At 52.0% G+C, this 14479-nt stretch overlaps 7 protein-coding genes across 7 annotated transcripts; 3 read left to right on the forward strand and 4 right to left on the reverse strand.

The window, feature by feature from the left end:
- Positions 1 to 387: 387 nt before the first annotated feature.
- On the forward strand, positions 388 to 2352 carry MAA_07391 (uncharacterized protein; the record flags this gene model as incomplete). The annotated part of the gene is made up of 3 exons (XM_007825389.1): positions 388 to 656; positions 889 to 1099; positions 1930 to 2352. The coding sequence occupies 3 exons, from the start codon at positions 388 to 390 to the stop codon at positions 2350 to 2352; spliced, it is 903 nt and encodes a 300-aa protein (XP_007823580.1).
- Positions 2353 to 2858: 506 nt separating this feature from the next.
- Positions 2859 to 3008, reverse strand: MAA_07390 (uncharacterized protein; the record flags this gene model as incomplete). The annotated part of the gene is made up of 1 exon (XM_007825388.2): positions 2859 to 3008. The coding sequence occupies one exon, from the start codon at positions 3006 to 3008 to the stop codon at positions 2859 to 2861; it is 150 nt and encodes a 49-aa protein (XP_007823579.2).
- Positions 3009 to 3734: 726 nt separating this feature from the next.
- On the reverse strand, positions 3735 to 4484 carry MAA_07389 (helicase-like protein; the record flags this gene model as incomplete). The annotated part of the gene is made up of 3 exons (XM_007825387.2): positions 3735 to 3838; positions 3925 to 4022; positions 4216 to 4484. 3 exons carry the CDS (start codon positions 4482 to 4484, stop codon positions 3735 to 3737), a joined length of 471 nt encoding a protein of 156 aa, XP_007823578.2.
- Positions 4485 to 4957: 473 nt separating this feature from the next.
- On the reverse strand, positions 4958 to 7731 carry MAA_10951 (uncharacterized protein; the record flags this gene model as incomplete). Its single annotated transcript, XM_011412896.1, has 3 exons — positions 4958 to 5385; positions 5457 to 5957; positions 6015 to 7731. The coding sequence occupies 3 exons, from the start codon at positions 7729 to 7731 to the stop codon at positions 4958 to 4960; spliced, it is 2646 nt and encodes an 881-aa protein (XP_011411198.1).
- Positions 7732 to 9160: 1429 nt separating this feature from the next.
- MAA_07388 (Dynein light chain-related protein) lies at positions 9161 to 9696 on the reverse strand (the record flags this gene model as incomplete). The annotated part of the gene is made up of 2 exons (XM_007825386.1): positions 9161 to 9607; positions 9673 to 9696. The coding sequence occupies 2 exons, from the start codon at positions 9694 to 9696 to the stop codon at positions 9161 to 9163; spliced, it is 471 nt and encodes a 156-aa protein (XP_007823577.1).
- Positions 9697 to 10008: 312 nt separating this feature from the next.
- Positions 10009 to 11152, forward strand: MAA_07387 (uncharacterized protein; the record flags this gene model as incomplete). The annotated part of the gene is made up of 2 exons (XM_007825385.2): positions 10009 to 10056; positions 10397 to 11152. The coding sequence occupies 2 exons, from the start codon at positions 10009 to 10011 to the stop codon at positions 11150 to 11152; spliced, it is 804 nt and encodes a 267-aa protein (XP_007823576.2).
- Positions 11153 to 12227: 1075 nt separating this feature from the next.
- MAA_07386 (RNA helicase, DEAD-box type, Q motif protein) lies at positions 12228 to 14405 on the forward strand (the record flags this gene model as incomplete). The annotated part of the gene is made up of 5 exons (XM_007825384.1): positions 12228 to 12469; positions 12518 to 12711; positions 12784 to 13221; positions 13277 to 13768; positions 13819 to 14405. 5 exons carry the CDS (start codon positions 12228 to 12230, stop codon positions 14403 to 14405), a joined length of 1953 nt encoding a protein of 650 aa, XP_007823575.1.
- Positions 14406 to 14479: the final 74 nt, after the last annotated feature.

The following is a 14479-nucleotide window of genomic DNA, read 5'->3' on the forward strand; positions in this document are numbered from 1 at the left end:
CTTATTCCCGACCGTCTTCTGCCAAGACGATCAGCAAGAGCAAGGCCTTTTTCATCGCGATCCATGGTCCGAGGACGGTGGGCATGTTGTTGATGCGCGGGATTCTTTTTTTTTTTTCCCTCCGTAGAGTCTCCACGTCACGATGGCCAACAGGTCCAACATTGAACATTAATGCATTAATGTGCCCAACATTGAAGCCGCCATTGCCGCTGATGCGAGCGTCCATGTCGCCACTCGTGGTTCGTTGCGCGGCGCGCTGATTCGTCGTATATACGACCAGTCCGGAGTAGCCACTCCGCAAACGCAAATCACCACCACATGCATGCATGCTGCACGCATGCAGCTTGAATGAGCGCAGATGGAAATGCCTCACGTTGTGACACTGGCATGCTCTCTGGGACGAACGGCCGAAAACTGGTCGGCGTGTCTGGTGGCATGATGCACCACCCCCTTGCCGGGCAGCGGCCCAAGGCTCATGCAAGCCACGGCGGCAACGGCCCTCTCGATGGGGTTGCAAGCGGCGCATCTAATCAATCACATCTCGTGTCCTGTCGAGGGAAGATGGCTGCGGATCCGGGATCCACGCGCCCAAGTTTGTCTGGTGCCTGCCTTGGCGATGACGGCGTCGGGCTCCGTTGGACGATGCCCGCCATTACGTATGTACTTGAAGATGCGAAAAGTCAACGACTCGTGGCTTTTTTTTTAAAAAAAGACGTAGATGCCACTTTTCGCCTTGTGTCTGTGCCAACTTACTGCGGGTACACTGTACGACAGACTCCAAATAGTACGGGAACAAACGAGACAAGACAAGAGTGAGTACAAGAGGCCTCTGGGAATGTGAATGGCACATAAATGCCAAGTGTGTCTGATGGACTGATGTGCGGATAGACAGGACCAGAATGCCGTCGACTACTACTTCAGCATCTTCGTCGAAGCAGGCCCGGCAAGGCGCGGCATCGCGGTCCACGTCGCCGCAGCATTGCCAGCCCTCCGAGGCATCTTGCGCCGCGGGCTCGTCGACGACTTCGACCAGCAAACATGTCGTGTGGCGCCGCAACACCATGTCGACCCCGTACGGCAGGCCGCATACTGCGCTGCGGTAAGGCAACCTCGTGGGCTGTAGTATATTGATTGGATCGTTGCTTCAGTGTTCCTTTGTGCCAATTTGAGTACGGAGGGGTGTGCCGAGATGGGGACATGAATGCCCAGTCAAGACTTGAATAGTAAACAAGCTCTGTCTTGCGGGAAAGACGACGTCTGTTGTGGGATGATCTGGCTTTGAGTCTTGTACATCTACGCCAACCAACTTTGGCTTTTCATTCTAAACGCGACTCATACGACGGTTTCTTGTGCTCTTCTAAAAAAGAAAAAGAAAAAGAAAAAAAAAAGAGTCCGCGGCCAAGTCGCAATTCTCTTTGCCCCGTCTTATGAACCACCATCTACGAGTCGGCTACGCGGCATGTTGTTGACATGCGACGCCCGCCGCTGCTGGTTTGTTTGCCGATGAATAATGCGGTCATGCTTACACCAACTCCTGCGGTATGAAAAAAATGTCCTATTTTGAATTCCTTCTTTACAGTATTGTATACGGAATATGTTTCAGCTTTCCAGTGCTGGACTTGCAGTATTTGTCTCCCCGTCGCCAGCACAGTCGTCAATACGACAGGACTCACCTGGCGGAAAGCTTAGCTGGCCAAGATCGAAGCTGCATCACTTTTTTTTAGCAATATCACGTACTGAGTTGGTATTGAGACGGGATTTGGAATCGGGTGCGGCTGGCAGAACTCGAGCCAGACATCACAAGGCGGGTGTCGGGCGTGCCGTCTTTATGGACGACCATCGAGTTAAATAGACATAGTGCCGCCAAATAAATCGACTGATTTGAAAAACACGGTCTTCATTTGGAATCTCAATAAGAAAAACATCAAGCATCCGGCTCTTCGTCCCGGCCGACAGCGTGAAGCCCGCCAACCCCAACCCGCATCGTCGGTCCCCAGCCCCTATGCTGTTGACCAAGTACACGACATCTCGGCGGCAATCCTGCAAACATTGACACTTGCCTCCCGTCGTGCTGATAGCGACAACCCCAAAATCGCCGGGTGCTCAAGCAGCATCGGCAAAGACGTTGCCAAGCCCAGCAGCCTCGGGACCAGCTTTGCAGGCAGCAGCAGCAAGTACACGGAGCCGCATGCCACGCAATCCGGGGACGGCACGCCAGCCAGGAAACTAGAGGCCATGGCCAAGCAGGCTCTCGTGGCTGGTGAGATTGAGCCTGTTGTTATTGCTGACGCTCTATTCAAGCTCGCGGCCCGCGGAGACGGGATCCCGCTTGACTTGGCGTTGGCATTGTAAGCCGTCACGCTTCCAGCCATGAGCGACGACCACTATAGGGCTCAGTTCAGCAAACTTGTAGTTGACCATTGTTATTTGCCATGGTGTCTGGTGTGCCATGACAGATGGCAGCGCAACCCACCACCCGACAGCTCAAGTGCTCGTCGTCAATTTCGAAACACGAAAGACAGACTCCTCCGCCCAACGACGTGGCCACATCCAGTCTGTCACCAATAACGACAAGAGAAGCGAGAAATCCCCAAAAAAATCAATTCTATTAAATGGCAATGCCTCCCGCTATGCGACCTTCGTGTTTCCAAGTCCAGTGGTATCGACGCGCTCAGCGCTCAATGTAAATTACATGTCCGTCATCTCCCCGCCCCGACGACATTACAACCCGCCCTCTTCTCTTGTTCCTCTACCCCGCGAGTATCATACACAAACCATTCGTCCTAGTTGCGCTTGGGACTAGACGCCGGCCGTCAGCTCAGCTCGACTCTATTCATCCAACAGTTGGGGCGGGATACTTACCCGCATCCTTGGGGCGTAACGACGCCAAAGGCGCAATCATCCCCCATTCTGGGCACGATTTGATCGTCCTTGATGGGGGTGATGACAATGCCGGCGGTGACAATGGAAGCGGCGGCGCCGAGAACAAGAGCGAGGGAGGTCTTCATTTTGGTTGGATTATACAGAAATTGGGTGATTCACGGCCGGCGAGAAACGACAAAGGCAGGTCAGCAGAGGAGAATGGGTTTTTGTTTTCTTCTACATTAGGAATTAGAGAAACGGAACTGCGAGGCAAAGACAGAGAACAGAGAGAAGGGGGAGGGAAGCAGAGTGGGTTTCTGTAACGGGGCTCGTCGCAGGGGCGTTGTCGAGGGTTTCAGGATGGAGGCGCCATTTTGGCGGTGGATGTGGGACGCCGAGATCATCTCGGGCGGTGCCTGAGCGCCGTTGGTGTCGACTCCAAAGCATAAATCCGGGCTAAGATCTGGCTAGCGGGCGAGACGCTGCCACTGGCCAGGGAATGAGCTCAGGTGCTGGTGTCGACGCCCGGGGACACGAGGGGAGACATTTTGTCGCCGTGGCCGAGTTGGCATCCCGTTATTGTCGAACCATGGTCGCTTTCCCAACCATGCCAAGCGAGCTGTCATCCCACCTTGGCCAGACCCAAAAGAGATACGCACATGCGCCGAGAGACTGTGATTTTGGTTCCAATTCCCCATAAAGCTCAACACGTGCTATGCTCTCGCCTGATCGTACAATTCCCATGCTGTCCCTCCCATCACCATCGTACTTGACTCCTCATGTTTTTGTCGCTGGGTATTGCCACCGCAGTCCCCATCCCCTTCTTCCATCAACCAGCCCACTGCCAATATTTCTCCGCCGCTTGAGATAAGTTATGAGGCCGGAATGGGCGCAGGAGCTTCGGTACTAGATCCGCCAGCGGCGTTGCGGCTTGGCGGAAGGAAGAGCGGCATGTAGGTGACGCCCAGGGCCATGACTACCAAACAGCATTAGCTTGCACGTCCTGTCCTGCATGTGAAATCGTTGCGGAAGGAAAGAAACTAGGAAAGCGTGTGTTCGTACCGGACATGAGGACGGAGAAGACGCCAGGCGTACTCGAATTCTTGGTCGTCTCCTCACTCTCACCCAGCCAATTCTGGATGGTGAAGACGACAGCCGCCCTGTTCCAGCATCATCATCAGCTACACTGCTCCCAAATTGTTTTTCTCATGTTCGTTTCAAACGTAGCCTCCCGCCGTAGAGACGCATGCAGAGATTCGCAGCCACCTGCACGCAGCGGAGAGAGGTGTGACCTTGCAAAGCTCGGCAATGCCCTCCCGTCAGATCCAACCGTTGCTTGGTCGCGTCACATACCATCCGATGTATCTGTTGCGTGTAAACATGGCGGCCATGGGCAGCGTGGAGGAGATTGTAGACGAAAAGTCGGCCTTGTCGCTCGAGGCGGCGGGCTCCTGATAGGGGACGACTATTGCGGAATTCGCCACGTTAGCAACGGATCGTTCGTTTGCGCCCGCCCAACGGGAGTGCCCATTGGCGGTTTCGGACGCGGGATTCAGGCGCGCGGCGTAGGGAAGGGGTAGCATACTCAGGTCCGGTCGTCGCATGTCCTTGCTTGACACCATGATGGCTCGCTGTGTGATGAGATGGTGCGGTGGAGAGGAATGGAGTTGAAGCTCTCACCAGCCGTCTGGGGTACCGAGTTATCTGTACAACATTCAAGAGAGCCGCAAAACAGTCCACGAAGCCGGGCGGCCTAGTGCTGGGTGGGTCCGCACGCGCACCAGACCCAGTGCCACCACCGCAGAGCGGACATCGAGGAGACCAAGCCCGTCTGGTCGTCTGATACCGCCTACACCCTACGCGCAATTGACAATACACTACCAAACAGAACTAAACACTCCGTGTCATTGTAAAGCCACGGGGAAGCCCCCCATCTTCAGCTTGGAGAGTTGAATTGTGTCTGACTACTATGTAAAAATTACACTCATGGCTACCGAATGCCCGTACCAATGACCTGTAAATCCTTTAAAACCCGTGCCTATCGCTTTAAATGCATTACCCTGATACACCAAATCCTAACCTCGCTTCGTGATATTCACGGTACCCGTATAATGACTCTCCATGCTAATGCGCCAGCTTCCCGAATTGCACAAGCCAAACAACTCCTGCTTCGTCTACTAATAACCGCATTCCAGCCCCTCTGTGCACATATCGCTCTCACCATAATCTCCATATCGGAACCAAACTGTCTCTTTTGAGACTCCAAATGCATTCTCGCCGCCGCAGAGAAGCTGCCCTTTCGATCAAGAATCGGTGATGACGATGGCTTCATAATCTCTGCAACGGCTGGCGACTTTGGCTGTTCCGCAAATCCGGTAATGCAGTCAATGACAAGCACTCGGTTCGACCCTGCTTTGCCAAAAGTAGGATCACGGAGAAATTCCGATAGCGTCGTGCGTGGCTTCTTGATCAGTTCGGAAATGTGGATCACGGTAAACTCGTAAAACTTGTGCAAAGGGTGTCCTGGTGCGAGTTAGACAGATACACCATATACTACCATCGCATACTGGCGGCGGGAGAGCAGGGAGCCTTACCGGTCCTGAATGAGGCCCTCGAATTATTAGCCATCATATCTCCCAACCCATCTATTTGCTTTATCGTCGGGCTTGAAACAGGCGATCTCACAACCCTTACCCTCTGTGATGGGGCACATGGATGGGCCGTAACAAAATTGACATCGTATGTTAGCGGATACTGGTACTCCTCCTCCTTGCTTCCGCCAATAGATACAAAGAACTTGCAACCCGCCGGATATGAAATCAATTCGGGACATTTGGTACAATGCTCAACAGTCGGGGTTGGCACCATCTCTGACAGCGGGGTAGCCGCTACGGGCTCGGGAGACGAGGTGAGGACCAGAGATAAGAGCTCGACATAAACGGTGGGAGGCGGTGTGGTGTAATTGTTTTCATGTGGGATTATGAAGTCCGCGGCTTGGACGAAATTCTCCTTGCCGTTGCCCAAAATGGATGATTCACGCTCAACCTTCTTCTTACCCCAAAGCCTGGCTTTTTTGCCGAGCTGGGCAATATCGTCTAATATAAAACATCCATTAGCGACGGAATATGCAATGGCACAACGAGTCAACTCACCAGCAACATCTTCAACCTCTATGGTCAGCCAGCCATCCTCCACATCTTCTGGGAGGACGTCTGTTGAAACCCAGCCCATGCATTCTGCTGCCCCCTTGCCTGCTGCGAGCACACGTCCAACAATGCAACTTGTGCTCCAAAAACTCTTGCCCGAGTATACAAAACCTCCAGACAAATTGGCAAAGGGGCCGAGCTTCGCCATTGCTTCGGTGTCGTTCTCCAAAAGCGTGGCCATGAGATAGTGACAAAGGGAATCGCCGGGAATGATTAAGCCGAACACATATGACTTGGTCAACCAACCAGATTCATGGAGGGCAGCAGCCAGCCTTCTTCGTTGGGCTTGTGCACGACCCTTGTGTTTGCCATGGTTACATGTAATGTCCCAAGCCCCAAAATTTGATGAGTGCCTGGATATTATGGATAGTGAGCTGGTCCTCCGCCCAGGAGTTTCTTCGATTGCATTCTGTGCGTTTTCTGAAATTTTGGTCTCGTATCTGTCTATTCCTGGCCACATCAAGTTCCTGGCAAAGTGAGTCAGACCCTCAACCTGACGTTCGCCGTTGCGCCCCTTTATAGTGTAGTGGTAAGGCAGTGACGCGTTCTTTTTGTGATATCGGTTTGTGACTCTACTGGCCAGCGCCCCGAGCCAGCTGCTCCCACGCCGCGGGGCTGGAGGTCGCACAGGCGAAGGGTCGTCCTCTTTGACAATTTCAATATTGTCGAGCCAACTCCGAGCCAAGAGTAAAGACCATTTAACAGTTTGAGATGCTGCTCGTTCAAAATGGACGACGTCTATGGGCCTGATTCCAGTCACGCCGTACTCAATCCCTTCCGTGACGGCATCCAGTCTGATCAGAAGCTCCGTTGCAAGCAAAATTTGCATGAGAAGCCAGTACTTTTCCTCAGCACGCTCCTTGGCATCGTCTGTATCATGAATTGCTGTGTCGTCGTCCAGCTCGTCGCCATCGTTTTCCCCCCATAGCACTTGGCCCAAGCGAATTCTCCATTCGACACGAGAAAAGTCTATCCAGACATTGGCAACGCCGAGGCATTTTAGCAAGGCCCGAATTTGATTGTTGAGGCCGCAGTGGTCTGCCTGGTCAGTAACGGCGTTGGTTGGCCTCATGAAATTGTGGAAGAGGTCCTTGTACGTTTCCACAGAAGTTCTCGACTTCAGGTCGTTGTGCCGGTAGATGTCGCTATTTCGCCTGAGGCGATCTAGGACTTCTGGCTCTGGTATACGACGCAGCATTCCGCTGTGCGACAGCATGTGAGCTCTGGCCTCCACAATCACCTTGGCTTTGGTGCCGAGGCTTTCGAAACCAAATTGCTCTTCCTCAAGGGAATCGCCTGCCGGAAGTTCAAGAGCTGCCTGATAACCCATGGTTCCCTTTTCCAGTCCCTGCATGCTCATCATATTCGGCCGCTCTCGACACTTGACATGGAAGTGGGCCTTGTGATTCTCCTGTATCTGCCTCTTGGCAACGGCATCATGTTCGGCATCCCTGGTCAAGTGTGGCCAAGCCGTCATGGCACCCCATGCCTTGTCCTCGATTTGAACATGATCTGTCAAGTCTCTGATTTCAAGCTCTTCGTCAAACAGAAATGCGATGCTAGGATGGGGAGCACCATAGAAGTGGCTCTCGTTCCGCGCAAAGAATTGCGGTGCCCCAGAGAAGAGTTTCTCAATGTCTTCCTCACTCAAGGTTGTCGACATTGTGCTGTTGAGCGTCACCGCGGGATCTTGCCCCGTGAGCCATGAAAGTGCCTAGAGAGACTGGGGGATTCGCATTCGCGCGCACCATCAATATGCAAATCCGGTGTGTCGCCACCAGCTGGGTGTCTGGGTTGAGCAATGGGAGGCCACAAGGTAATGCGTGCGGATGATTCGTGACTCGACTGGACCTGACTGGGTAAGGATGGCACACGATTGATCCCTGGTCACCGGCGACAGGAATCGAAGAATGGAAGATGCCGTTGTTCGAAGCCAAAAATAATGCAAAGAAGGATCGTTGGCCCTATGTTCTCGCAGCTCGTATAAGCAGGCAGGAAAACTCGGAATTCAATGGACCCCCTGATGCAGGAAGACGTTCAGGTCGGGTGTGCGAGGACGTCTTCTCCCAGACGCCCACTCGTGGTTTCGTACTTGAGTGAGTGGCGTGACCTTTGATTGCTCTGGTTGACTTGCAAGCGTCGCAAGATGCTCGGCATGGACTAGGGTGCATGCGTTGCAAGGAGCTTGAAGCAAGTGAATAATGGCTCAATGCGCTCCGTACAAAATAACCAGATTGCAGTGGCCGTTGATCTCGTGCAGCAAGGAATTGATGAGTGGGTGGGCAGTTGAGAGACGTCGACGAATGTTGATCTCATGGCTGGGCTCTGAATGCGGATGGTTCAGGCCCTGGTCCCCTATTCTCGCTTTCCCCGCAATCTACTAAAGCAGGCGCGGCTTGGGAACCAGACAGCTCTGGTGACAGATCCCCCCTCGTCCCAATTGCGCCAATCGCCCGGACTGGCATCTGCGGCATCTGCATCTGGCATCGGGCCATCTGGAGTTGAGTGTGTAGGCGTCCATCGCCTCAGATAACCGCTGACAAACCCGTGCCGACCTGAAAGAATGCACATCATGCAGCTACACATATGTACGTACCTACCCGGGGCATGTAGCTTTTGTTGGGATCCGCCTCCTAAATGACAAAGCTGGACAGTAGGTCCTCCATACCGATGCGCTCCGCTACTCGGAGGATGCGAAATAATACAAAAACCTATACCACCTCGAAACGCCACCGGATTACCCATTATGCCGAAAAATGTGCACAAAGAGCTAAACACTTCACGCCGCAGGTACGGGTCAGCCAGACATCACCAACTCACCAACGCCAGCCACTCAAGCTTCAGGCAGCACCTGGGCAGTCCATAGTTCATTATTCCCATGCAAGATCCGTTGCTAATTACATGTACGACTTCTGCGGGGTATCACTCATCCTGTACGCCTTGTCAATCCGTTGCGGCAAAGCAGTCATATCAATACGCCAACTCGTCAAGTCATGCATATCCCCGACGTGGTCATTATTCAAATCCTCTTCTTCATCGTTCATCTCTGGATGCTAGCATCATGTACAAAGTTCCAGCGAATTTGCTACTTCTCAAGCAGATGGCGTGTCGTGAACAACGGTGAGAACGTATTTGGCATCGGGGACAATGACAATCTCCTGTTTCTTCGTTCGTAATCTAAGCAGTCGCATTTCATCCTGTTCCGACATTAGCCCAAGAATTCGGTTTGCGTCCAGAATTGGTAGAGCGACCTCTGAATCCACCTCCTGCACCAAATTACCAGACGTTTTGACAAAGTTCCAAATCATCGCCGCGAAATCCTCAACCCCTTGAGATTCACTTGCTTCCGCTGCAGGAGCCTCGTTGGAGAACGACGCTGATGTTGCCGCATCTCGAGCCTTTGCTGTTCGAAGAGCTGACAGTTCGCCGCTGGTCTTTAGAATCGCGCCGCTTGTTCTGTCAAGAACAATGCTCGCCCGGACGCCTGGTTTTTTAGATAGTCGCCCAAGCTTCTCTTCGAGGGCCTCGTAACCGTTTAGCTAAAAATTACCGTTAGCACTGCTCTTGATTCTAATTAAATTACTTCTTCAAAAAATGCGCCTACCGTCGAAGAGTCTGACATTGTCATGGTAGAGGCACCTGAAATCAGACCCTGTCTTGACAAAGAGGTGGCGCGTTTCCAGCTTGGGAGGTCCCATTAGTCAACATCACCAGATTATGGCCAGTGTGGGGAACTCCTTTGGCTGGTGACAACAGTGACTGAGTTCTGCCAAAACACACCGCCAAAATTTGACGAACCCCAGACAGAACCCAATTTGTCGATATGTATCACGAATAGCATCGTGACCAAACCGCTAGATAGTCCATCGCAGCGAGAATTGGCTGTCAAATTCATTGGTTTCAAAAAAAAGTCTTCGTAATTACTTGAGCCGCTGTCAGAATGGGTTCCAGTGCCAAGAAAAAGAAGGAGAAGCAGAAAGACTTTCAGGTATGACAATTGCACTAGTCGTGATACAAAATAATAGTTGACTAAAGAAAAGAGAATATAGAAACCTAAGTATAAGGTTGGGAAGACAAAGCCAAAGGCTTCAAATTTTACAGACACAAGCTTCAAGTCCAAAGGTTTGACAACACCCCGGGCACTGAAGTTGACAAGCTGCTGATCATTGAGGAAAGCCATTGTGGTGGGACAGCAATCCTTATCGACGGATGCACCAGACTATGTCCAACAATTCAAACACAATTTGTCCTTGGCTTCCTCATCGAGATCAGATAAACAACGCCGAGAAGCCCTGGCCTTTTTGACAAGCCAACTATCTGTCGACCAGCCATCCAATCCCGTTGGCACCATTGCTCTACTGAATAAAATTCTTCCCTTGGTGTCCGACAGTTCTACACCAGTGCGGGCTCAGCTTTTGAAATTACTTCAGACTCTTCCAAGAGACGAGATCAAGCATAGCACGGAGCACGCATCAATGTACATACGGGCAGGAATGACGCATTTGTCCGCCGATATAAGTAACGACTCGCTGGCCGTGATGGAATGGCTACTCGAGGTAGCTGGTTCCGAGCTGGTCAACTGTCCAGGTGGATGGGTTAAGACTCTAGGCACATTTTGTGCAATGATGGGCTGGGCCGTATCTTCTTCTAATGGGGGTTGGACTTCAGCCACACGCACATCAATGAAGGCCAAGGACGCTCAAACCCTTGCCAAACAGATCACAGCACTGTCTCGGTTTCTCCAAGCCGGATTCGCGGATGAATCATCCCAAGTGGAGAGCTCTTCTCAATACTGGGATGTTCTGTACAGAGTACCTCGTGCGCCGAATTCCTTTGAATATCTCAATCTCTCTGGCGCTCGTCGTGATGAAGAAGGCGAGATGTATTCAAATCGAGCGGCCCGGCAAGAAATATTCTGCAAAAGATTTTTTGATGCTATTAGCAAAGGCCTTGATAAAGCCAAGAAAGAAGGAGGTGCTACTGGCCGTGCTGCCTCTTCGATGGAGCAGGTTTTGAAGAACGGCTTGGCCGATTTTGAGCCTTCAACTGCAATGGATACACAAGATCTGCTCGATTTATGGTGAGGGGTGTTGGCTGTCAACTCATACTCCAACACACGAGTTCATCTCGTGGCAGCAGAGACTGACGTGGGACGGAACGCAGTCCAGCCTATCCCGTCATCACTACGACACGTGCAGCAGATATGCGCGCCCCGTAAGGCAGCTGTCTGCCAACTGGTTCTTGTTACCATGTGCGCTACACCTGCTGGCGCAGGGCCAGTTCTGCACAAGTGGCCTGCGTGTGGCATAAACCAAGGACGAGAAGACACCAGGGGCCGCTAGCATGGCATGGATATGCCCCTGAACGACCAGTTATCCATGAAAATATAAAATAGAGAAGCAACTCCAACGGGTTCGCTGAATGGATAATTTACATTCTGGCTAGCTATTTAGTTGGCATAAAGTCTAATATTATGAATAGAAATAATCTACAAGCGACTAGGAGGAGCGCTTCGCTTGCTTCTTAGCTAACGTAAATGTATCGCATACAAATCACATTGGGGACTGCACAGGATCAAGACCAGCAAGCGAACACGACAGGTATTTTTCTACCGCATCAAATTTAACTTGAGTACAAAGCCGCAGTGCCGACAATTGTGAGCCAGCTATTGCAACATGCCAGCCCAGGTCCTGCTCGAAAGCGTAGAGTGCAGAAGCTGCCAGAATTTCGCTTATCCATCGAGCCAGCTGGCAAGCCCTCCAACAGCTGTAAGTGTTTACATATAAACTTTCCTCTCCTCCCTCCTTCCCTTCTTTCCCTTCTTTACCTCCTTCCCTCCCTTTTTCATGCTTCCCGTCTTCACGTAGGTAGAGAGAGGTTTTGACCTGATCGATCACATCAAGTGCTCCTTCACTCGTTCTTTTCCCCATTCGTTGAGATCGTTGCAGCTCGTAGCAAGGTGAGAAACCACTGTGTTTATTTCGCTCCCCTGAACCTGCGTTTTGATGTCTTTGCTGAGCCTATGCGAGCTCCAGCAGCTTCCCACGCTTCTTCTGCTAAACATCAGACTGGAACCACTGCTGCAGCTGGGTTTTGTCGAGCACGCAGAGGCTGAAAACTGACTCAACTCTTAGAACTCGCCTGCTGCAAGTAGATACCATGGCGAGCCAGGTCAAGCCTGCCCCTGCAGCCCCAGGTGCCTGGGTTGAACCCCAAAAAATTGACTACTCGGCCCTGAATGGAGATGGCAGCCAAGCAGTCGAGCATTTTGATGGATCCGCACCGATTTATCAATGGAACGACGACTTCGGTGATGTAGGGCCCAAGTTTGAGGCCTTGGAGCTGGAGCTCTTCGGTGACCCGGAGACTCGTCACGATCGCGCGGGATTGGACTTCTCCAAGTAAGTTTTATCATACACAATCGGTTCAAATCCATCTAACATCGCCAGGATTGAGCAGATCAGCGTCGAGCAGGAAGGACCTGTCAGGATCCAGCCACTTCGTACCTTCAAGGACGCGGCGTTGCATCCTGTCATGGCGGAAAACATCAAGTTGATGGGATATGACGCTCCTACGCCTATCCAGAAATACACTATCCCATCAATGCTCCAAGGTCATGATGTGATCGGCATTGCCCAAACAGGTATGAAATGAACCACTCGACAGACTATCCTCATCGGCTCAAACGAATTATTAACGCTGCCGCCATTTACAGGATCCGGCAAGACAGCTGCATACCTGATTCCCATTCTGAGCAAGCTCATGGGCAAGGCCAAAAAGCTGGCCGCTCCTCGCCCTAACCCGGCCACCTACCGTGAGGGCATTGATGCCGTCACGGCAGAGCCATTGGTTTTGGTGGTCGCACCAACCCGAGAACTAGCTGTGCAAATCTTCAACGAAGCTCGAAAATTCTGCTATCGCTCCATGCTACGCCCATGTGTCGTGTATGGTGGCCTGCCTACGGCTCAGCAGATCAGTTTGTTGAGCAAGGGATGCGACATTCTTGTTGGCACGCCTGGGCGGCTAGTGGATTTTATATCCCGTCCGCACATTTTAACTCTTCGTCGCCTCAAGTATATGATCATTGATGAAGCTGATGAAATGCTGGATTCTGACTGGAACGACGAACTAAGCCAGGTCCTCTCGGGTGGAGGTAGGTGTGATTTCTTATTCATATCCGAGAAGACAGACTGACAATCTATATGCAGAACAAGACGAGGGCAATGTCAAGTACGGTCTTTTCTCTGCCACGTTTCCCAAGGCTGCTCGTGACCTTGCCAAGGATCACTTATCGGCGGCTCATGTCCGATTCCGAGTTGGCAGAGCTGGTAGTACAACGGAAAACATTAAGCAAGTGATACTGGCCACAGAGCGAGATGAGAAGCGCGATACCCTTCTTCGCCTTCTTAATCAAATGACCGGTGTGAGAACCATCATCTTTGCCAATAGCCGAAGAGAAGTGGACAATTTGGATGATTTCTTGTACAACATGGGGCTCCCGGTCACCTCCATGCACTCTGAACGAACTCAGAAGGAACGTGAGGCCGCACTGCGTTCTTTCCGTGCTGGCCAGGCGCCGATTCTCATTGCTACCGGAGTAACTGCTCGCGGTATTGATGTCCGTAACGTCATGCATGTCATCAATTATGACCTCCCGTCCATGGAACATGGTGGAATCGAAGAGTACACGCATCGTATTGGTAAGTAAGTTATTGAGCAATGCAAGTGATATTTCTAACTGTCTTTCCAGGTCGAACGGGACGTATTGGGCATCGAGGGTTGGCCACATCCTTCTTCGATCCTGTGAATGATGATTCCATGGGTAGCGTTCTCACTAGGACCCTCCTTGAAACAAAGCAGGAGGTCCCAGAGTTTCTGCAGGTGTATGTTCCAGAAGGGGATGCGGCGGTTCATCTTCGCTTTGAGACGGAGTCTGACTACGACCCTGCCGAAGCACAGGGTCAAGAGCAAGCCAATGGTACCTCGGGCAACGACTCTTGGGGAGGAGGGCAAGCAGAGGATACAAATGGTACTGGTTCTGGATGGGGCCATTCCAACACCGATGCTGCGACTTCTTCGGCTCCCGCCAACAACGGCTGGGGAGGTGAGGCTGCTCCAACTGCTCCGGCTACTACAAGCAATGGCTGGGGAGGTGAGGCTGCTCCCACTGCTCCCACTGCTCCGGCTACTTCAAGCAATGGCTGGGGAGGCAAAGCTGCTCCAACTGCTCCGGCTCCTGCCAACAACGGCTGGGGAGGTGAGGCTGCTCCAACTGCTCCGGCTGCTACAAGCAACGGTTGGGGAGCTGGTGCTCAAACTGTGTCTGTCGGTTGGTAAAACTCAACGGACAATCATGTTGCTGGTCTTACGTTATCGTATGACATGTCTTTGATGCAAATATCGAGAATTGA

The sequence above is a fragment of the Metarhizium robertsii genome (assembly GCF_000187425.2).
Source record: "Metarhizium robertsii ARSEF 23 chromosome Unknown MAA_Scf_3, whole genome shotgun sequence".
Taxonomy (NCBI): domain Eukaryota; kingdom Fungi; phylum Ascomycota; class Sordariomycetes; order Hypocreales; family Clavicipitaceae; genus Metarhizium; species Metarhizium robertsii.